This window comes from Serinus canaria, chromosome 3 (assembly GCF_022539315.1).
Source record: "Serinus canaria isolate serCan28SL12 chromosome 3, serCan2020, whole genome shotgun sequence".
NCBI classification, from domain to species: Eukaryota; Metazoa; Chordata; class Aves; order Passeriformes; family Fringillidae; genus Serinus; species Serinus canaria.
Genome location: NC_066316.1, coordinates 17,959,936 through 17,984,455, shown reverse-complemented (window position 1 = coordinate 17,984,455; position 24,520 = coordinate 17,959,936). Strand labels below are relative to the sequence as shown.

The following is a 24,520-nucleotide window of genomic DNA, read 5'->3' as shown; positions in this document are numbered from 1 at the left end:
GATGAATATCTTCTGACAAATGAAGCAGCCTTATTGAGGCTGGTCTTTTAATAGCTGGGCTGTGAGTTCTTGCTGGGAAAGTCAGTAAATTTTGTGTGTGTTACTCTTTTAAATGATATCTGCTGGTGACTGTTTAATCTGTAGACTAAACAAGGCTGTTCTGTGAAGTAAGATTTAAAATTATAAAAAGAATATTCAGGTTTTGATATCTGAATACTTGCTATAAAGGTTCAATGGCTTGGTAGTAAACAGATTTCTCAGGTTCATTAAAATTGCCACCATACCCTGGAACAAGTACATGGTGCAACTGAGGGAGCTGGAAGGGAGGGAATTGCAAAGGGACCAAGCTTTCCTTGGAGCTATGGAATAGCTGTGCAGCTGCTGCTGCCTAGGGCTGCCAGGAATCTTCCACAGCTGCTGTTTCCTTGTCTCCATGTCTGATATGGAGGTGCTTTGTTGGTGTTAACTTTGTACAGCTGTGGTACTGCTGGCATATACCTGGGCACTCCTCTTTGCCAGGATATAAAAAGAAAAAAACAACTGCACAGTTATAGTCTCTAATGACCAACACTGAGTAGTATTCTCTCAATTCTCATAGCCTGGCTTCCTTTGCAAACTGCTATCAGTCTTGCTGCTTTACAGTCCTGATCCTCAAATCCTAGGTATGAAAGCATACTGTACTCCTAAATACATTTCAGCAGCTGATCCTCTTTAGATTCCTTAATTCCTGTGTGAAGAGAGTTAACCTGATACTAGCATTCATATAACCAGTACAGAACCAAATCCTATTCCAATGATACTCCTAGAAACTGAGCATGTGTAGCCTGTATAGTAATTCAATAAAATGGTAAAATCAGTATTGTCCAGCTGAATTTCTTCATACATCACAGAATGTATAAAGCAATCTAGTCAAAATCTTCTCTTGAATTCCATCTTTAAGTAGGTATCCAGCTGTATTTATTGAATGTAAATCTCAAGGGGTACCTTTAAACTTGAAAAGCACTCAAGTACCTCACCTTAGATATTTTGGTCAATACTGGGTCATCTTCTGCATAAAAAATCTGGTCTGTTAAATGGACCTCATGCAGAGAAGCAATTTATCTGGGTTTGCATTACAACTGTAATGCAATGTTTCTGTGCCATGTGCTTTTCTAAAAGTATTTTTGAGTCAAGCATTGATCAGGAAGATTTGCAATTGCGGTTTTGTACTGACAACACAAGTTTTGTACTGTACAGTCAGAACTGTGTGGCTCCAGGGAACCTGTGCACAGTAAAAATCTCCAGATCAGTTTTTTAAGAAGACACAACCCTTGGGCATAATACAAAAGGAATAGGGATAGCATAGAAAAATCCATAGGGGAATGTTACGTAGGTGTTTTGTAGTTTAGAGTTGTCTCAAGGTTTTTCCCGTAGAGTAGCAGGTGAAGTGGAAGTGTATCAAACCTGGTGAAGAGTTTTGGAAATTATGTGACTTGCATGACTGGCACTAACTGTATTTTAGTCTAAGTAGTGTGAAATCAGCGGCTTCTGCAGAAATCTGACATCTCCTTCTAAAGCCACGGAGGCTGAGGCTCTGAACAGTCTGGTTCTTGATTTGTCTGAATATATGAGGAATTCTCAGGCTCACATCTGTTTCCTAAGAGACAGGCAGAAAAGATTGACTTCACATTGCAGGAGCTGTGTTTGGGTAAGCCTGTGGCAGGCAAGCAGCCTGGTGAACAAACATTGAGGTTGTGCTCAAATACCATTTTCTCCTGTCTTGTCTGTCTGGCCTTCGTTAGTGTGTCACTAAAGCTCGCTTCAAAGAAAAGGTTCTCTCTGGGCTCTAGCAATGCTTGTTTACTCCAAAAACTTAGATCTCTCTTTTTTTCTGGGGGTGGGGTGGGGTGGGGGCGGAATTAGCTCTGGTGCTTATTCCACTTTCCTGATGAAGAAAGGTGAAGGTGTGATGTTGGTTAAGCACAAAAAGAGGGGGAACTCTTTCATGTATTGTTGGAAGGTTTAGGCAGCTAATTTTGAAAATCTTTAGAACAAAAGAGCTGGTAGGGATTTCCTCTCCCCTTAGTTTTACTAAGCCATGGGAGCTAGGCTAAGCTGAAGGCTGAACGTGCAATAGTTCAGCCTTCAGCTTAACGTTTTAGAAATGTTTCAGAATTGCCATTGTTACCCAGTTTACTCTTAAATGAATAGCAAGAAACTTCTACTTAGCTCTCTAAGTGGATGAACGGCAAATTGAATAGTTTTCTGATGTCTGCAACATAAAAGTTTATTTTGCACACAGCTGTTAATATTGCATAAGCATTATATGGCAATACTTATGCAGTTGTGTTAAATATGGATTCTACCTTTTTAGTTTCCCTAAATTAATTTCAAAACAGTTGTCCCTACCTTAAAAATAATTGATATCTTTTGAAAGAATCCCATACATTGGAAGACTTAGCTGTTTCCTGAACTAAGATTATGAATCTGCAAAAAGTGGCATTTCCTTTGCTTCCCTAACTGAAATGGAAATGGTGGTACTTGTGGTTTCTGGACTGTTGCTATATGAATTTCGCCAAATGGTGGGAGAAATACAGTTCTTTGTTACTTCTTTGATTACAGACAAATTAATGTGGTGGTTATTAAAACAGTCTTAGTAAAATACATTTCTCCTGCCGTGGAAAAAAAATTACACTGCAATAGTTGTTTTCACTGCCATCAGGCTAGTGGTTGTAATTTAAGTGCTGGTGTTGTACAATTGGTAGAATTACTGCTATTTATGTCACTTGTTTATTTTATACTCAGATAAAGCATTCTGTTAGTTTTTCCCCCCCGTCAGTCTGGACTATTTTACAAGTGACATTATACATGTGTAAACCTACATAAGATACATTTATGTTTAGTTACTTCATAGTGGAAAAGGTACACCTGTGAGAAAGGAATGTGAATGAGAAAATATAACTGTGTGTAAACATGTTTATGCAGCTGTGTTTTAATGTAACTTATTATTGGAGCATTCTGTTTAGAGAATGAAACTTTTACAGCTGAAGACGAGCTATTAAAAGTTCCTTCAAAACACTGTAAGCTGTAGATAAATCAAAAGCATAGATACTCAATTCTACTTCCAGATTTATTTGGTTTTTTAACAAGTTTTATTCGTATTAGTATCTGAAAACTATTTGAGATGCTAATAAAACTGTCTTATAAATTTTCCATATTAAAGCTTTTTTGCAGAGTATTAGATCTAATCTTTTCTTCTGGTTTTCATGGTTAATTCACAACTTTCAGGGTTTTTTTAGAAATATAAATAATTTCATCCAGTGTGGGGAATTTTAAAACTTCGTAGCTTTTCAAGGCTTTTTGTGTGATGTGGGACTTAAGTTACTGTGGAACCTCAGATATGCATTTCAGTTCAGAGTACATGTGGTTTGGAAACATGGAAAATAAAAGGTTTATTGGTGTTAGATGTCCACCAAAAAAAAAGTCATTAAATCTATATTAGTATTTCTGTTCTGTAAGTAGATAAAACAAGACAGTCTTATATGTCATATAAACTCAGTCTTCACATTTAAAATCTCAGAATCTCAATGAAAAAAAATAAGGGAAATGCTGAAAGTGACTTGTTTCAGTTGGGAGAAGAGGCAAGGCTGTAAAATGTCATTATACTTTGAGAGCTTTTTTAAAAAATCAATAAAGGACAAAAATCAATAAAGAAAATAGTTTAGAATCTGGCTCTGTTTTATGGGAGTCTTAGCTGTCAGTTTCTCTGGGTCTGGATTGAAGGTGCTTGAAACGGTAGTTCATGTTTGGATTCAAGTGTTTATTATTTCTTATCGGTAGAACAGTCTCATTACTGAGTTCAGCAGCTTTTCATTAGAAGGCACAAAATGGCCACAATCTCTTGTTAAAAGGTCTTTTAAGACTAAACTTTCCAATTAAGAACTGACACCTAGATTATTTTCCCTTTTAACCCAGTAACTGATCCCAAAGAGCCCTCAATGAAGACTTTTCTGCCCAATTGCAAGATGCCACCCAAACCCATGAAGAAGAAGAAGCAAGAAGAGGAAACCCAGGACAACATCCTGTGCCCTCCATCTTGTTTCCATCCACAACACACTAAAAATCCCAAAATCTAAATTTCTCACCAACTGATACACCTACACTACTCTCTATAATCTATTTCACACTTTTGTGGATTCTAGTCTATCTTGAAGTGTAGGAAACTTTCTCCATGAATGAGGGTCAAAGTCAGTGCTCCCCTGGGGCTCAGGGCACCCTAGAGCAGACAGAGAAATATTCCTGGTGCCCTGGGTTTCCACAATATTTGTTCACAGATTCATACTGAACTAACTTTTTCATTACACTAGGGACTGAGAGGACATTGTTCTAGGCACTTTGTGGACAATGAAAGACCCTCTTTGCCCCCAGAAATTTATTTCTGTGCTTTGACTTTCAGTGTTATTTAAACTGATGTGGCCTTAAATGTCCAGTTTCCAGCATATTAAAAAGAATAAATTGGTATCTGGTTTATTGAATGTAGTGTGTGGAGTTTAAATTTTCCAGATGCATGCCAGATGTCCTTTGCATATCTTAACCCCAAACGACCAAAACAAACAAACCAAAGCCCAAAAAACAACCACAAGGAATAGAGCATGAACAGTGAGCATGTCTGAACTTTTCCCCTGTCACTAATCCTGGAGAAAGGCTAGAATTGAGTGAGTTTACAGGCTGAGAAATCTTTAAACCTTGCAAAGCAGTCTTTCTCCAGGATGAAAGATTTTATAATAAAGTCTGGATGAGTGGAAGCTGGAGAAGGACAGTCAATTTACTTCACATCCTCTATTGATGAGACAATATTTCATCTTTGTGGATGCAGCAGACTGTAAGCAGAAGAGTCTGTAAGTGTACTTAAGGCTTCTGCTATAGGTATATGATGATTTTGAATCAGTTTTGCTTATAGTATGACCTGTAATTATAAGAAGGTCTGTCTTCTACACTTCAAGGGGAAGAAAAAACAATATAGAAGAATACCAGTGTAAGAGGATACAGATTTTAATACCTTGAATTTCAGTCACTGCATTTTCTTCAACCTGTATCTCAGATAAATAAACCTACAGATTGAAGTGCCAGATTTTCATTGCTGGCTACTTTTGCTTTTATATTTTGCAATATTTTCTTTCTTCTCTGGAGGCTAACAGAGGTTGACTATTAACTCCAATGTTCAGGGGCTTCCAAATGCCAATTTTGAGACTTTCCAACTTCATTTCTTTATGGACACAGGCATTCTCTTTTCAGGTTCAGTTTACGCTTAGGAGCAGATAGCTCACATTGGCATGGCTGCAGTCTCGGGTCACTTTGTGTCTGTGCCTCATATTTCTGTTGACCCAAGAGCACTTGGGAACACCACGTAGGCTCTTGGATGTCTCTGCAGGTTGTAAGGTGTGAGGATCAGTGGCAGTGTAGACCTTGTAATCTCTGATGGATCAAGCTGACTCAGCCCAATTAACTTCTCAGTGCAGTGCTGGCATGACCCAAGTGCTGCTAGAAGCTGGAAGTTCCTGGGCTGTGCCCTGTGTGCCTCTGAGTAATTAAATTAGGTGCTGCTACGTTCGTATTACCTCAAGTGTTGCACAAAAATATACTTTAGTATGAAAAGTAGTAAATTAATGGTTGGATCCTACCAACCAATATTTTTCCTGCTATGTTGTTAATTTTAAAAGGCATTTGGTAAATTGCCTACTGTGAGTGCTATGGCATCTAAAAGGCAACAGAGACTTTTGCATCCAAAAAAAAAAAAAAAAAAAAACCAAACAAAAAAACCACCAGCCAGGAAATTCTGGAGGTGGATAGGAATTGTAATAAAATATGTGCAGAGTACATGTGCCACGTGCAGAATTCATTTTGTCATTTTAACCTTTAATTGGCTCTTTTATTCTCTATACCCTTATTCTCCCCAGTTCATTAGCAATTCATCAGCATTTCTACAGCACCTCTTGTGCCTTCTGTCTGGCTTTCAAAGATTTTGGAAGCCTCTGCGCTTTTTTCCTGAGCACTTGCTGAGTCCTTAATCACCCATTTGTCCCCAGAACACCCAGGCAATGTTTAAAGTCTTTCAGCTTCTTCTGAATCTCTCTTTGGAAGAGTGACACTGTGACAAGAAGAACTTGTAATTAATGTCATATTAAGCTCAGAGAGGCAGGTGAGAGCACCCAACCAGGAGAAGGTTCAAGGTGTAGCTGCACTTCCTGTGGTGAAAGGGTGGCAGCTTAGTCATGGCTCTTGATCAGGGGCAGACAGAGGTCGGAGAAGTGGCTGCACTCAATGGCATTGCCTCATGTCTTCAGTTTAGGAGAGGCTATGAAAGAGTCATGGCCAAGTACTGCAGCTTTTTGTATCTTGTTTGCATTACAACACTCTGTCCTGCTTTGTAAATGCCAGCTTCAGTTTTTTAGGCTCATTTTCTTGCACAGACTACAGCTCCTTTGAGTCTCTACCATGGTTATCTTCATGATCTTTTTCCGACGTATTGTATACATAAATCTGGGAACGGTATTAGTCTTTTTACTACTACTTGATTTCATTTGTGAAGTATACTGTGAAAAGTGTTATTTTAAAATCTCAATTAAAAAAGCACAACTTATGATAGAAAAATAGTTATCATAAGAGATGCTTTCTCTAAGTTAAAGAGTTTTTCTTTACCTGAACAATCAAAGTACTTGTAAAATGTATTGGCAGATCCATATACCTATGGACAGAACTTCCTGATGCATTGAGGATCATTTTGAATTAAACCAAGGCTGAACTAGTAGTACAGATGTGCTCCAGATTCCCTGCATAGACGCATTTCCAGGCAGTGAATAGAACAGATTATAGGATAAACTCATTTATCCTCTCAAGGCTTCCACAGATCAAATCTGACATTCCTGGTCTGCCTTGAATCACTTTAAGTTCTTCCATCCTTTTTCACTAGACCTGCATTCCATATGCTGTAGGGCATAGTTGTATTTTTTAATCACTTGCAAATAAAGAAGTCAGCATTTGTCTGCTATCGCTGGAGATGAATAGTGGGATAAGTAGCAACATTAGAAGTGATGCAGAAGGGGATGTTAAAGGTGGATAATTGAAATGTCCAAACCAGGAATACATTGGGGGGACCCAGGGCAACCAAGGCTCTGCAGGGCCTAAGTGTATCATGGGGAAAAGGTTTCTCAGCACTTAGTGTTGCGTTTGGTTTTCAGATACTGTAAGGGCAATAATTACTACAAGGCTGTAATTCTAATGTATGATACACTGTTTAAATCCCATTTGAACAAATACTTTTATTAAGCATATCTTTGAACATGCATTATACATTTGTTTTACTGTCACCCTTGGGAACAAAGTACCTGCATTAATGTGCTGAGAAACTAACACAATTTTCTGCAGTACATATAATCTTAAGAATCTTAATAGACTGTAATCCTTTAGATTTTTATAGTCCTTTTCCTCCTAGATATAAAAGCAGTGAGCAAGTATGTGCCTCTTGTAATTTCTTTTAGGTGATTAACAAATACAAGGGACACAGTATCTGATACGCAGTGAACTGATACACAGTAATATTGACACATTTCAGAAATACTTATATTAGTAGATATGTTTTTCAAAAATACATGGAGTTGTGTGACTTTGGAAGAGTAACTTTGAGATTATTCTTCCGGCGCTTCCAGGGTATATTATGTGTTTCGGATATTCAGAAAGTGAATACTGTATTGCCATCCTACTATCATTTTGAATTATGGTTACCTACTTTGTAGTAGTGCTGTTTTTCTTAAAAAATTTGAGATTTTGAGCAAAATTCATTTCTTACATAAAATCTGTTCTAGATCGTTGACACTGAATGGTTCTACCTTGGATAAAAAGCAAGTTTTCTGATATAGAATCCATTAATATTAGAAAAATTATTTTCTAGATGGGATGGGGGGACTGATGGTGTGGGGGAGGTGGAGATGGCAGCTGATGCCAGTTAAATTTCCCAGTTTAAGCTCAGTGAGAAAGTCAAGGAAGACAGGTTTAACAAAAAAAAAGTTTCCCCTTAGAAGTGGGGAAGCAGCACAGTTTCTCACCACCTGTTAAAGACCCTATCCAATTAGCTGGAAAAGCTGCCTTGTGTAAACACTTGTATCACAATTGGAATGCATAATTCTGAGGTCACACTGAGGGAAATCACGCTTCAGTGTTTCCTTTGGTTAAATCTTTTGCTTTACAGTGAGTAAAGATGTTTATAGATGAGCAATTAATTTTGCTCCAACTAGTTCAACCTGACCCTGAAATCAGAACTCCTGTATTTCAATAGAGAGTAAGGCGAGTACTTCGAAAAGCCAGTCAGAGGCCTGTGAATTGTGATCTACTTTGGATTTATGAGACTGATTCACAAGATCTGCCCCAGGAAGATGCCAGTTCTGAGGTTTGTATCTGAGATACCCAGAGCTGAGGAAAAACCAGGAGTCAGCTCCCAGAACACAAGGCTTGTGAGCCTGTGGGCTTTCTAAGTTGGTTTGAACATAATATCCTAGTAAACCATAGATTGAGACCTGTTTGTAGCACTTCCTCTGGTAGGATTTTAAGCTCCTCATAGAACACCTCTGCTAAGTGAGCGAGTACCCTGCTCCCCACATTAATACCTAGAACTGAGGTTTTAGCTATCTCCAGACTTTGGTAATCTCTATTTTTTCATTTTGAGTTGTGAACCATGAAACGTTCCATTTTTCGCAGTAATCGTCTGTAATAATTACGTTTGTATTTATAAAGTGTTATAAAGAATTGTTGTCTGAGATGTATGTGGAGATGAACTGCAGGTTCTCAAGTACTCCTCTATGGGTGAAGCTTTTTTAGGTACAAATATCGTAAAATCTGGCGTGGTAAAGGCCCTTAAATCCCATTAGGTATTGTGTTGCTGGAGACTTCTTGGAGATTTGTAGCCACACACCAATATTTGGCCTGACAACTAAAGGATAAAGTAAGAGCTTGGTGCTTGGAGGGGGGGAAGCCCTTGCCAGGTGCTCATGACGGCTGAAGTGGGTTTGAAAAGCACTCCAAATGAGCCCCGGAGCTGTTTTCAGTCTCCCGCCTTCCTCGGCTCTTTCCCTTTGCAGCAGTCGGTGCTAAGGCAGTGCCTCTCGTGTTCTTCATGTGGAGAGGCTCGCAGTCCCGGTGGGCGCGGGCAGGTGAGGCGGCAGTACTCGGTTCGGCCCCGCGCCCGAACCCGATCCGAGGGGAGCGAGGGCGGGGAGCGGCCCGGGGCTCCCGCGGTAGCAGCAGGAGCAGGGAGGAGCCGCCGGGCGCTGCCGGAGCCCGGACCTGCCGCCGGGAGGGGCGTCCCCGGCTGCCGGCACTCCCCGCTCGGGGCCAGTGTTGGGGCGAGCGGAGCAGTGGCTCCTTTTGTGGAGAGCGGGCTCGAAGCCGGGGGATACCTGAATCGAGACCGGGCTGCCGCTTCCTTCCTGCCCATCTGCCCCGATTTGCGGCTGGTGAGTGGCAAGAGCTGCGTCCCGTTGGGTCGCTTCGGACCTGGCCGTGCCTTCAGATAGCGCGGGGATGGAGATTTTTACTCTGCGTTATTTACCCTGCAATACTACTTTGTAATGTAAGTGGGCTCCTGGGATTGTGAGAGACTTTTCAGCTGAGTAGAAATGCCGGAGAGCTGAGCACAGGACTCTGCCAGCGCTGAAGAGCCTGGTGAGAAAGCAAAACCTCCTCCCCCGCCCCGATTCGAGATCCGGCTCTTGGAGTAGATTCGCTGTCATAGAAGTGGCGTACGAGGTTTATCATTTCACCTTCAGAGCACGGCTCAGCGAATGGGAGACTTTAAACCCACTCACGCTTTGGAAATGAGGTGGGGGGCGGGGGGGGGGACGACGGGGGACGGGACACGGGACCAAACAACTCCCATGTTTATTTTTTGGAGAAAATTATTGCTGGACTGATAGTGTAAAAGTGCTTTGCTGTGTTTTCTGTAGCCAAGTGCAAAAATGCTCTGTGTTTATCAAATAGGTGTGACTGCCAGTGTGTACCTGCCTGATGTGCCCTGACAGTCTCACTGATTCTTTGCCTTCTTTAATGTACTGTAGATGGAGATTATATTAGTGCTCCTATTGGAAATGGAAGAAAAATGCTAATATTAGTAACAATTCTTATTACTATGTTACTGTGTTCAAACACAGCCTTTAAATTTGGACAGAAACCAAGAAGTCTAAGCAGGTGGTGGAGAGGTTTCTTAACCTCTTATGTAACATTTATATAGCCGGGGTGCTGGTAGGTATAGCTGGGGCTGTACCTTAAAGTGTTGCTTTTGTGTCTCTTTAAAGCTGTAATAATTTCAGTGTTAGTCCCACAGCATAATTAAGTAAAAACCTATGGAACTGTCAATGCAAGTAACTCTTCTTACAGTCAGAAAGAGCTGTGTTTTAGTTTCTTCCCCTCCTGTGTAAGCAGGATTTAGAGCTATTTTGGATCAGAATATTTGCAATTACAAAAACTTTAAAGTCTTTCATATGGTAATGGAAAGTCAGTAAGTTGTGTAAATAAGATTTAGTGCAATTACAGTGTGGCAGTTGTAAGCAATGTTTGGGGTTTTTAACAGCTTTCTGGGCTCTTAAACTCTGAGGTATACACCTGCTTTCCAGAACTATGCACATATTTTCTTAAAGTAGTGTGGTTCTAATAATTTCTGGTTGTAGCTGTATCTCATTCCAAAACTCAGAGTATTTGAAGCCTTTTCAGACTTCATTACATTTTTTTCCATTTTCCCTACATAGATTTGCTTTTTTTTTTCTTTCTTTTAAATTAAAACTTCTGGAAGAGAATTCAGAGCTCCTTGTTGTTGATTCTATCTATAGTCTGATTATATCTATTGTAAATTTTGACTTTGAAAAGACTTTGTAGTTAAAGCACTACCATTAAATTCTGTAGTTGAAGCCCTGCAAATGATTTCTGGAAATGGTCTGCTGTTTCGTTCTCTGTGCCAGAAGAAGTAACTTTAGCTTAAAAGCAAAGGAAAATCTATTTCTGAGGGTCTGAAGAGATTGGTTTTCCCATCCTTTGCAGTCTTTCCCAGCTCCCTCACCCCATAGCTGTCTTTGGTGGGTTGGTTCTTGTTCCAGCTTAGCAACACTGGTTGCCAGTGCCCATCTGTACGTGAGCCATGGTGCTGGCATGGTGACATCTGGAAACTCCCTGTTACAGGAATTGCGGTTCCCGAGCCTGCCTGCGACACAGGAAATGAACTCATAGAGTCTCAGGTTCAGAACAGGACAGCTTCAAAGCCTCGGAGGCTGTGGAGAGGGATGGCAGGGACAGCTGGCTCTCAGAACACTTGGAGGAGGGGAAATTTCCCCTCTACAAACCTCTTCTGCTTCATACTTGTCTGCTAGCTACTACCTCATGGAACAAGGACTTAGATTGCTGAAAATCTGCTTTTTAATAAAGTGACATTAGTTGAGAATATGGGTATTCATAGACTGTGCAGAAAACACACTGACCATAATGGCATATCTCAAAAATAGGAGCTGTGTTGTACCAATTCTCAAAGTGAAATGGCTGCATTAATAAATAAACCAGGTAAACCTGCTCGTTGATGAAATAAGAATTTGAGACTTCCTGAAGCTGAAATGCTTATATTTAACATACTTGAAATACCTGGGGGGAAAAAAAGGAGAGCACAGGGATGGCTCGTTCTGGGAAGAGCCTGTATTTTGTACAGAGAAAGCTTTTCAGGGAAGAGGTAGGGGTTAATAGCTGAAATGGAAAAGCAAGAATGGAGGTATTGAGAGAAACCAAGCACCACTATGATAGCATTGGAGTAAGAGCTGGAGAATTTGAAGAATGTCTAGCTGGGAGCCAAAATGGAGATCAACAACCATGGAGCATTAAAAAGCAGTTTGACTTGCTAAAGACCATTGCAATGATAGATAAGTAGACATCTCCTATGAAACCCAGTATCAAACACCAGGCACCACCTGTTACTTCTTTTGGCATGGAGAAAAAGCAAAAATACAAAGAATTCTGGTAATATGAAAGAGGAGCAAACCCTCCTTTAGAGTGGCTGTGCACTGGCTGGCACAGCCAATGAAGGCTGGAGAGGATTTAACTGAATTTACAGACTGTAAGACTTGGCCACATTGGAAAGCTTAAACATCCTAAAGGACTGCGAGGCCATTATGGTATTTTATCTTGAAGGAGTCTTACCAGTTAGCACTGGGATTGTTAAATGTTGCTTATTTTAGAAATGCACTGCTTCTAGAATCCAGCTGGTTTAGATGAATTTTGACATGAAAAGACATTTTTTGTTACTTTGGACATGGTGTTTATCTCAGGACCATGATGCTTTGTAGCTGACAGGTCTGTGAAGTCCATAAAGCTTGTGCTGGTTCAGTTGGCTGACTGGTGCAATGCTGACTACAGCCGAAAAGCTTTAGATAACTTTGAAATGAAATTTGAATTCTTTCCTACTTAAATGAAAAATCTAAAGTCTTACAACAGTTTAGTTTTCATTTTGTGCAAATTACAGATTTTGGGTATTTTTTTTTTCTTATGTGGTTAAAATAACCCTCAACACTTTGCTGTTCTCTCTGTTGTCTTCTAAAAATCTATAAATTATCTGTACTAATATATTAGGTTATACTGAATTTCCACTGCGTCATTCCCTCTTGGATTTTCGCTTCTATCATTCCCAATTGCAGGTATTCTGAGTCCAGATTGGATTTGTTGAAACAATGTTTTTTAAGTCTGGTTGGTATTTTTTTGTTGTTGTTGTTTTTTTTTCTTTTTGAGAAACTTAAATCAGTGAAAAAAATCTTTCAGTTGCAGCCAAAGGAACAGGTGAACTTAATCCAAGTTTTAAAAGATCATGCTAGATGGGGAACACCAAATCCCACATAGTTTGTGTTGTACAGGATTACTTTATTTCCTGAAGGGCTTGCAATGCTTGTCTACTGGGTGAGCTGTGTTCACTGTTAGCTCCACAAATAATAGATGGATTACTCCATAAAATTGTTATGAAGGAACATGGCCACTGCAGACTGTGGTACATTCCAGATATGATGCTCTTCCAGGAGTTGTTTTGAACTGCATGGCTCAAGTCCTTTCTGAGCAGTTACTGCTATCAAGACAATTCTGGTTTTTTTTCCCTTATCAGTCCAGCTGGCATAATTTCTACAGAGATGATCACATTTAAAATACCTTGTGTATTGAAATACCAGCTAGAGATGTGGCATGTATTAAACATGTAGATTAACACTTTGTCTAATTGTATTTAATCTTCTATCTTCTATTATTAGGGCTGCCTGCATTAGAATCTGTATTTTCTATCACCTCATTATTCAGGCTACCTGTCTACTGCTTCAGAGCTTTCAGGTATAAATTTTTATAAGTCTGAAACCCCCACACTGCTGGAGAATGCTAGGTCCTAAAGCAGTCTGAGGAGTGCAGCAAAAATAAACTTGAACATTGAAATAATTCAGAATTTTCAAAGACTAAATTTTCAAAGATTCCTGTTTTTACATTCTTTTTTTCATGGTCAGTATGTTCTTAGATTTCCCATCCCATGTAATATTAAAAATCTTACTATGCTTTTACTTGCCACATATTAATTGGCTTATTTATTCATCCTCTAAAGAAAAGACTCAGTTAACTATTTCATTGGGCCATTGTTACATCTCTCTAAGTTCCCAGTCACTGCAGTTATGGCAGAGGAGACAAAATGCAGTGGAGAGTTAAGAATATATTTTGGTGCGACAGCTGCAGGTGAAGTTTTGCTGTCAGTGGATTTACAGCCACTTCTGTAAAGAGGGACACAAATGAAGTACCATAGTACAGATCCTTTTTTAATCCTCTCAGACATGAATGAAACAAAACTCAGATGACATTAGCTTGGTCAAATTCAGTGACTCAAAAGAGAAAAGTTACAAAACCAGATGTAAATGTACAGCCCAGCTCACATTCCAGAGAACTGGTTTGAGTCATAGATGTGACTGAAAAAAATATTTAATCAGATGGCTACCTTAGCATACAAAGTACTCTTGCTTTAATGTGTCATTGAAAGAACTTCAAGGCAAGCAGGTGCTTCCATTGCCTTTCTAAAAGAGTACATAAAAATGAACAGAACTCAAGAGTTCCTCAGGGCTTAAGAAAAAAGAATGAATTAGCCCTATCTGTTACTATTTTAATGTTTGAAATGGTTCATGAATTGCTTGTTCAACAGGGGAACAAAGGCAGAATTATATGGTGCAGTACTGAGGATCTTTTCTTCAAATGTAGTAGTTCTAAAACATTTCTGAACAAAAGGTACAGAGGTAGCTATTATATCTGTGGAAAATAAAGCATTATCTTTGATCATATTAAATGAAGGCAGCTGAGCTGTCTGGACAAAAGTTACAACTGCTATGTCAGTGTTCTCAAGGGGCACAGATATGCTGAAGGGCCGAGCCCATGTGTCTGTGCTGGGGTTGCCCAGCAGCTGCAGGCACGAGTTTGGGCATCCGTGTTTGGCACAGAGATGTGTGGTTTCCTTTATGAAGTGGTTGAAAACTTCTACTAAAAATTAATGTTGTAAGTGTCCCGGGTTTAAAGCAAAAGACTGTGTGTCTCTCTTCCTTCTCTCTTCCAAATATCAGATATTTGCAATCTCTCTGTCCCTTCTGTTCAATTATTACAGTAGACAGTAATTTTGCGCAGTGTACAGCAGTTTCAAGTGATGATATGGATGGATCCAACTAACCTAGAACAAATGGAACAGCATCACTGTGCAGCCTATCTCTTATGTGAGTGAATGTAAAAATAAACAGCCAGAAATTCCAAAAATGCTGCCAGACACCTGGAGAGGAGCTTTCTCTGCCTTAGTGTCCAGCTCTCATGTTGCCTGCAGTGTGAGAGAAAACCAGACTGCTGATACACAGTGGAATTTCACATAACTAATATATCTCTTCAGACCAAACTGAAGTTTAGCTAGCCCCTTGAATTTGCTCTCTGTGCTCAGCAGAAAGTCCTCCTTGGGCTTGACTTCCCTGGGCCAGGGGAGGGGGTACCCAGCAGGAATGTGTGGAATTGAAGGCTGGAAAAATCTGCTTGTCAAGCAGCATATTCTCCTGTTCTGAGTGGGTATCTAAATGAAAGTGATTTCCCAGGGCATCTGGCTCTGCACATGATCTAGAACAAATAGCAGAGGATTAATTTTTGTTTCAGAAGTGGAGGATTTAGCTCTGTCTCAGGGAGATGCTACGCGGGGGACTGCAAGGGGGAGCATTCCAATCTGCAAAGCACTTTGCTCAGAGTTAGCATTCAGGCAATTAAATAGCTCAGCTGGCTGGGCAGGCTTAGCTCTCTGAGCATTCAGCAAAGGTATCAGGGAAGAAAATGAGTTAAAAACTTCCTTGCTGTTCTGCCTTAATCTGTGTATGTTGTGTCTCCCTGCAAACTTCGTGTCTGTAATGCAAGCCATGCAGTTTGGATTTACAATGATGTTAATTAAATTTGGTATTAAAAAGTCAAAGCAGTTGTAATTAACTGATTCTGTTTTTTCTGCAAGTGTTGATTTATTTTTCTGAGTAGCACATAATTAGTGTTTTTCATGTTCTTTTTCCTCCTCCCTCCCCCAGGGTCATGTAAATTGAGTAGCAAACTCTTACCTGAGTGTGTATTTGACCTTTCATGTTATTTATCAAAGTAATGACCTCCAATTTACCTTTTTATCTTATTAAAAGAAGGTTATAGTTAAGATGGGAAAAATTGGCTGCTGTAAGCACCTCACACAAGTTTTGATCTTGAGCTGTGGTCACTTCTACAATGTTAATAGTTCTCATTTACCTACATATTGCCTGAAAAACCTTAGGAGAAAATCTTTTAATATCTTTTGTTTACAACACGTTACATTATGCCTTGCCTTTAGAGTACATGTCACATGTCACTGAGAAGCAAGAGGTCCTCAATCAACAGTAATTCAATCCTGGGATTATTTTTTTGTCAATTTGGGAAAAACATGTGGTTGTATTCTATCTTTTAAGTATTCATAACAGTTCATTTTGAGCTTCTGCTAAGGACCTAGTCTACTATTCAGGAAATGTCTGCTGAAATGGCTTGATTTATTCAAATAAGGCTTTTCAAAATTTCTTTATAAACATAAATAGGCCTCGTTTTTAACAGAAATTGGAAAGGAGGTTACTGAAACCAGCCCATTATTGGTTATTAAATAATCTCTATTGTGTGGACACATCTCCTGCAGTTTTTCAAAGCACACGGGTAAATTGAAGTGCAAGGTGTGGATGGTGACATTGTTTATACCAAAATCTGTTTTTATAAATAGTGGCTATAGCTTAGTGCACAATGATATTGCTCTGTGCATGTCAGCCATTACTAGTTAGCTGTGACACAGACACTGACAGATCTCTATTCATTTGACTTATAGCTTGGTGTAATCACTGAAAATTGACATAACTTCACTCTTAAGATTTTGTTGAACAAATTTAAGTAGTTTAAAACATTCCTGGCAGTGTGCGTGGCTCCTTTCGCTGTTTTCTCTGTGTTGCAAAAGGTGAAGCTCAGAGCAAAGTTTTACTCACGTTAATTTAAAGTTATTTTTGAGCATCTGAAAACACTGCAGCTCTCTAAACTATGCTTTATGTGTTTCTTCAGGAACATCACGTGTCCACTGAGAACTTGGAGCATGGCTATGAGCAACACCAGTGACTCTGTGGTCCTGAGCAATGGCAGCATCTTGTCAAATGCTGCTGGCCCAGGGGTTGTTGCAGCGAATGACAGAGACATCACTGTCCAACAGCTCCCATCCAGGGAAACACCAAAAACAAAACCAAGTCCAAATGGCTGCCTGCAACTAAATGGTACAATCAAACCATCCTTTCTGCCTTTAGACAACCAAAGAACCCAGCAGATGTTGTCGCAATGCTGCCATCCTTGTCCATACCATCATTCTTTAAGTAGCCATAATAGCAAGCAAGAATGTCATTCAGTGGTGGGCAGCTCAGCACCATCTCCTATGACCTCGTGCTGCATGCAGCCACACAGTGAGTACTCAGCCTCTATTTGCCAAAAACACACCCCTGTCTATCAGCCTGCCTGCTGTCTTCAGCCCTCCCCATCCTTCTGCCTTCGCCATCAGTGGCCTGACCATTTCCAGCATCAGCCTGTGCAGCAACACATAGCCAGGATAAGGTAAGCAGGTTACATTATTCCTTAGTTCTCAGCATGGATAATCTTTCCATGAACTGTTTTGTTTTCTTACAGAAGTAGGAGATCTGAAAGGAAGATGAACCAAATTTCTTTTCCAGTGATTTTACAGATCAATTTTCAATGTGTTAACAAGTCATCATTTCCAGGAGAAACCAAGTCAGGAGATTTGTTTTACTGGGCTCCATGAATATTCCTGAAGTGAAACAGTTCTTTCTTGGGAGAAAAAAAACAGTTGGTTTGTTTTTTGTTTTTTTTCTTCTTGGGGGTTGTTTGGAAGTCCATTAGTTCTTTTAGAAGACACAGGGTACACCTCTATTATGTAAAACAGTCCAGTATAGAGATAGCTAAGAATACACTGAAAGATCTGGTATGTCTGCACAGTCTAATCAAAATACATATTTCCTTAAAAAGGTGCATTAAAAAATATTTTCAACAATTCTTTCTCAAATGTACAGAGTGTTTTTTCTTTGCCAGGTCAGCTAGTTCAGTGGGTTGCCCTCATGTCTTTTCAGTGTAGGTTATCTCCTAAACTTCAAAATTGTGCTCGGGTTGAGAAATTTGGGATTGTGCCAGGTTTTAGTCCTTTCTTTTCTCTATCTCATATGAACCTGCCTCTTTGTATTTGTTAGCTTCAGAGTTCCAGAGCTTCTTGGAGCAACAAACACAAGAAAAATCTTCTACAGCCTCCTGATCCTAGGCAAAATCAGCCAATCTAAGAGGCAATTTCTGAAAAGCAAATTCCCATTGAAGGAAGGCACTTTAAAGCTTTTAAGCAAGGTTTTTATTTTTTCTGAGTTGCAGTTGGGCTAAAAGGGGTGGATTTTCATGGGAGCATTAAAGCTACCCTTCTCCCTGTTCTCCAACATCTGCACCCTTATTCAAGAACTTGGAGCTGTAAGTGTTTCTCAGTCAGTTACAATGATTTTGTCTTGATGAAATATATGAGCTAATTTTAAACTTCTAAAAATATCAGACTGGGAAAAACATGTGGAAAAGCTCAAAGTGAATAAAGCTTTTTTCACCTAAGATAAAAGCAGATGAAAAATAGATGGTAATACAGAGCGCAAATCAGCTTTCTCCTGCCAGTTATTCCACTTACACATGGAAAAAATCTTAGTTGTCAGAACTGCTTATAATCAGAGATGTATTTTCCACCCCATTCTAGTTTAAATGTCAAGTAAAGATGTTGTATAATTTTGTATGCAAAGGTATGCAGGAAGTTGAACTATTGTAGGATCAGTCATACTTTTCAAACTGTCAGAATGGTTGCACTGCTTTCACTGTTTTTCTCCCTGTGTATTGGGGTTGTTAAACTTCATCTGTATTCCATAGTCATGAGGAAGGGAACAAATGCCATCCATCGTCTGGGTTTCTGGTTTTAGTCTAGAAATAAAGCCAGTGAAAATTTCTTCTGGATATGATAAAATAATGTTTTCCATCACGCTTCACAGATAAAAAAACTGTTTGAACTGCTCTGATTTTGGGCTCTTGAGCCAAGACACAGGAATTATGAATAATGATTTATGATAAATGGTTTGTCTTACTGCTAGCAGTCAAAACAAAAATGCAATCCAACCTTTAAAGCACTTATACGTATTTAACCAGCTCTACCTGTTAGCATACCCTGCATATCCCTATCAAATGATTACTGTACTGCTTCCATGAATTTTCACTCTGTAAACTGCCCATGGCTGCATTAATGGACAGTGTATACTGATCTGACTATCACTTAGCATGGAACCAAAGACTTCTCTTCTCTCTTCATACTCAGCAAGGTGTGTCTAAATGCAATAGTCTGTCATTGCATTGTGAAGTTATCACCCTGAGAGGCCACTGTCAATGTAGACATATTGGGAGATGGTAAAAACTGGGAGCAACTGGATGCAGCCTTGCAGGTGGATGGCTGTGCACTGAGGAGGAAGCAGACTGCCTCGTTTGTAGCTCCTTGGCACTGCTAAAAAGGAGAGGTGATAAATGAGTATTTATTTTTTATGTGTTCAGGTCACTTCCTGTAAACAGAAGAGTAACACTTAGGTGTGTGATATTTCAATGTGATATTGTTCCACACTCTTTATTGCAGTTTGAGTTTATAATCTGCACAGCAGCTTCTTCTCCAGGTATTTTATTACAAGGTTCATTGGAAATCATCCAGCTTTATGAAATGTGCATGTTTTAACAGGATTATTTAAAATGCAGGTTCTCATACAATACATTAGTTAAATTCAGTATGTAGTCAAACTACACTTAATTTAGCTTCTTTCTTTTTTTAAAAAATGCATTCAAATATTGTTATAATTTTAAGAAGGGGGAAAAGTTGTGATTGGATAGAGGATGGTGAACACTCTTTACAAACTGTATCACTGATGCTTATGGCTCTGGGCAGGTAACCAACTGCTTCAGCACAACAGGCTTTGTCAGGTTTTGAAGCCCAAGGCTTGACATTTGTCAGTGACCTAATATTAAAGGAATGTGGCTCTGGTATACCATTGCAGATTGGAGTGAGTAAAGGCAGATTGAAATAATGCCACACTTTTCCTATCCTCTTAGAGCTGTCTGTATCTGGCATTTTGTAGAGGGTTCAGCTTTGAAGTTTAACTAAATTACATGGAGTCATCATCTATCCACTGCATCTTGAGAGTCTGGACAACTGTTAATTTTTTTTAGGTTGGTGAAAACATTCTGCAGTACAAAGGGAAATATTTTTAGTGGTTGGTGTTTTGCAGAATGATTGTGGTAAAAAATTATATTGTAAAAATAGGTAAAAGTGGTCAGCATTTGGTTGTAATGATTCTGATGATTTTTGTATGTTTTTCTGAGGTTGGAAGATCTTGAGTAAAGTTTCTTGTGTTGTTTTGTGCACATATTTAAGAAGTAGCTCATGTAAACTGGTTCATACTTCTTTTTTTCAGTGGCCATAATATCTTGACCACACAAACACTCCCTAGGAAATTCTAGCCATCTCTCCATATCACAATGCAGTTATCTTGGGGTTTGATTTGCTCTAACCATTTCTAAATTTAACTGTGTATAAGCATGACACATTTCATTCTCTTCAGTACTGTTGGATGGGTTTTTTGTGTTCCCCTACCCTGCCCCTTTGGGGAGCTTATGCTGAAGTATCTGTTTTTGTTGGAATGTACTTATGTATCTCAAGAAACCTGGGGGCTTAGACACCCTGGAAGATATGAGTTACTGCCCTCCCTTTGCTGCTGCTTCTGTAGTCATCAGCAGCCTTCATCAGGGTGGGTAGAAATGGGGAAAACCAACCAAGTAAGACTGTGAAAGAAGCATGAAGACTGACCCATAATGACTGGAAGCACTGAGTTAGGAGTCCCTAGGGAAAAGCAAAAATGTGCAGGCCAGTAGCATGCTTAGTGGGATGAAAGGAGAATAAAATAAATAGTGAACAGTTGCATATTTCTCTAGAAGAACTAAATGCTACAATTTTTAAGAAGCCAAAAAACTCTTACAATGTTTCCTGGTGTTTTTCAAAACCTCTTCATATAGGAATGTGTGCATGTGAATAGGAGTGGCAGAGGAAGGATGTGCGGAGATCATTTAGGAAGTTGTCTCAGGATTGAGGAAGGCATGGAATAACAGTGGTGGTATCTCTGGTGCCAAATTGGATTGCTTCCTTCAGACACGTATGGGAAGTTTTTAGTAGGAAAACACCAGTTAAAACTACCTGTGTGCTTGTTAATCTTGATGTCAACTCTGCTGGAATCTCTCTGGTGATAAAATTTAGAAAGCTTAGGTATGTGGACTCAGAGATAAAAGGTAGGACAGAAGAGGTCAGGGAGCTGTGAAGGAACTGCTGGTGCTGCTGCTAAGGAAAGTGCTCCAGACAGCCAGTGTGTGCTGTGCTTGCACTTTCACAGTATCAAACCAATAAAATCAAACAAGCACTCTTGGCTCAGGGTGAACCTGCTTTGTGTCACCCACTGTTATTTATTTTTTAAACTATACTGTTGATGCTTTTGACTAAAGCAGACAAGTAAGGAAAACTGTTCTGAAAAGCATCTGAATTATCTGTGGTAAAAAAAAACCAAAAAACAAGCTGAAAGGATATATGGGATGATCTCCCCATGATCATGCAATCATCTCAGGCTGGAACGGGAAAATAAAATCTGTTTAAAGCCCCACAGAATCCTTACTTTGGATAAAATTTAAGAGTTGTTCCTCATCCCCCACCAGCCTACTCTGGAGGTTTTAGCTCCCAATGCTTAGTTAGTTTAAATTGCTGGATTCAAAGCTTTTGCTTGTTAGACCAATTTATATTCTAAAAAAGCCAAAAGACAACGTCAGGAAACTGGTAAAGCATCCAGATTTATTGTACATCTTGCTTTCAGTTCAATTTAAACCTCTTTTGGAGTGTTTTAGCATTGCAGATTTATGTGATGGTTCTGGGACTCTGGGTTTTGCTGTGTCTCAGCGTTCTGTACCACACTCTGTTTCAAACAGTACTGCAGACATAAATGAATACTTACACTTTATTTAATACTTTAAAACAAAGCTCTGTAGAAATGAAAAAGCTGTGAAGTGAGGATAGAACACTTCAGCTGCCTCTTACCCATTTTTCCTTCTAGTTATTTGGCATAAATATTAGAACCAGAAAAAAATAAAATCTCCTGTTTTTTCAAAAAGCAAGGGAATGTTTGTTAAATACCAATCTTAATAATGAGACTTTGTTATGAAACACTTCCCTGCTTAATTCCAGGAAAAGGATCATGGTTATCTAGTACATTCTGCATGGCTTGCAGAGCTGATTTTGCATATACATGTGTATAAAATATTTTCAAATAGCCTCATTTCAGCAACATGAACTGTTCACAAAAATTTTTCCACTGAGCTTTTTTAACAGCCTATCCTATTTTGAAAGATGTTAGCTTCTGCTTTATTTGATGCATTAAAAGATATTTTAGTTTTTACTTTTTATATGAATTGTATACTAATGTCTTTTGTACAAAATACATTTGCATATCATGATTTAAAAATTAATAAAGGAGCCTTTCTGCCTTCCCATAAGAAGATTAAAATAGGAATCTTTAAGAGGAAACCTTTAGGTTAGATTTCTGGAAGTGGGATTTCTGAAATGTTTTATCAGCGTTTAGCAACTAAAAAGCAAAAGCTGTGACCATCATGTCATTCATAGTTCAGGGTGTTGCAAATCTTTTGGTTCATGTTATAGATCAGGAGTTCCTGAAATAATACAAATTCTGGCTCTCTTCTCATTTAAGCCATTTTTTCTATGCCAGAATAGGAGTTCTCCTTATTACGAAGCATTAACAACCCAATGGCATACTTGGGATTTTGATGTAGTTGAGAAAAAAGAAATGTGAAGCCATCTCATGTATCCATCTGAGTCCAAATATGGGATTCTCTGTTGAGCACGTGTGGAAAAGTAGATTTTCCCTGTGACCAAATGAACTGGTTTTTTTTTCTTTCTTTGAAATAATTTTTCATGTCAGTTAATTTGAGCTGTGCTTCTTCATTTTCACACATTTTTATTTTAGTCTTGCATGATCTCTGAGTGTGATACCTTAGGAGTTTTATTCTGGTTTTATTAATTCATTTACTCTTCCCATGATAAATATTGTGCATTGTTGGCAGTGCAAACAACTTGCTGCACTTTCTGGAACTGAAAGCAAAGAGCTGACACATAGAGACCAGAATGCAAATAAAAATGCCATTTATAATTTGGTGGCTGACCAAATTAAAAATAGCATGGCTAAGAAAGTATTAAATGCAGTTTAAAAAACAGTGTCATTCTGGGCTGTCCAGGAGATTTTTACAGGCTTTGGAATTGAACAATTAAACATTAGTGTTGGTCTAGATTTCAGGTTGTTCGGAATCAAGCAATTTTGCCATAGGAATGTGGTGCTTGGTGCTTTGGTCTGAGTGCAGCTGAGGACCAGCCTGGCTGTATTTTGCTGTGTAGATTCTGCTCCTTAGGGAATTCAGGTCCTGTGTGTGCCTGAAGATGAATCTCCTGTGCCCTGTATCCCTCACCTTTCCCTGAACAACAGAGGAGCTCACTCATAACTAGCAATCTGCTGGGCCTTTGAACTGCTCTCCTTAGAAGATGTAAAGCTGCGGGAAACTCAGCTTTATGGGAGGGAAACCATAAAAAACATGGCTCCTTTCTTCTGTACTAAATTGACTGGAAAACCAGCCTCAGCTGTGCTTGTTCTGGAAAAGGACTAATTGGTGTGGGGTTTGAGATGACTTTTAAAACTGAGCATTTATGTACACTTAGAAAAAACCCGCAACATCCAAAATGATGTCATTTTGTTGGAATATTTTGATGATGTATGGTTGTTTTCACATACTTTTAATTTAGTAGGAGGTTGTAGTAAAGTTCAAATGTGGATAAGACAACACCAGACAACAAAGAACAACAGTCTAAACTACGCATGGCCAATGACCTGATTTTCATCACCCTTTAAAGGATGGGTTTTGAAAGATTTGCATATTCCTACATAAAAATTTTGAGTCTTCCTTTTATGGGGGAAAGTGCAAAATTATCAACATCACCTTCAGAAAGCTCTTTATGAGTTTCTGTCTCTAACTCTTTCTAAAATTACTTGTTCATCCTCTCTGGTAATTTCGGTGTTGTCTTCATCTCCTAGGGAATAATAATAGATGTCCATGCTTTTAATTGGTCAGTGGTGCTTAAACAGCAAAACAAAACAAAACCCCTAAACGAAGTGCCAGAGGGAAATACAGAGGGTACCTGAGCAATTTGGCATCGATTTTGCTACACAAAACTTGCAGTGAGATTCTACTGCATAAAGAAATCTCTTAAAAACTGGACTATCAATGCAAAATAGAATTGAGATGGTACCACTGACAGATCAGTGGCGGTAAGGGAAGTTACAGCTGTATTTATATATATCCTGCTTATATTTATTTCAGAGAGCTTAGTCTCACAATTGGCATATTAGGTTGTGTTTCAGTTCTTTTCTAGTAAAATCATAAATAGATTTATGTACTGGACTGGAAAAGCTGGTTTGCATTACTTCTGCCACTTCTCCTATATTTTCTAGCATGTTGATAGGATGCCTTGCCTCAAAATTTTTTATGTTACATTTCCAATTTGTAGGATGTTTAGTTTGTTCTGTCAAATGGATGAACTTTAGCAAACATTTTGTTGAACATTGATTATGTTAAATCTGTTTTATAGTCTGTTCAATCCTAGAGCACTTTTTTAGGGTTTTAGCTACAATACTGGATGTATTTAGCTACTTAAATGTTCAGTAAATATTTCCTTTTTGGTTTTTTTTTTTACTTGCTTGTTACTGAGCATACAAAACACATTTCATGT

General features: G+C 39.0%; 1 protein-coding gene across 5 annotated transcripts in view; it reads left to right on the top strand.

Moving 5' to 3' along the window:
- The window catches only part of DISP1 (dispatched RND transporter family member 1), an 89,880-nt gene that overhangs the window by 41,535 nt on the left and 23,825 nt on the right, over positions 1–24,520 (top strand). For 3 of the 5 annotated variants that reach the window (XM_050972281.1, XM_050972279.1, XM_050972278.1), the window contains one exon: positions 16,642–17,178. In XM_050972281.1, the coding sequence (XP_050828238.1) occupies positions 16,673–17,178 (506 nt within the window). In that variant the 5' untranslated portion in view covers positions 16,642–16,672. Of the gene's footprint in view, positions 1–9,359; positions 9,486–9,516; positions 9,602–16,641; positions 17,179–24,520 lie in introns of those variants that run through there. The other 2 variants (XM_050972282.1, XM_050972280.1) reach the window with 2 other exon arrangements.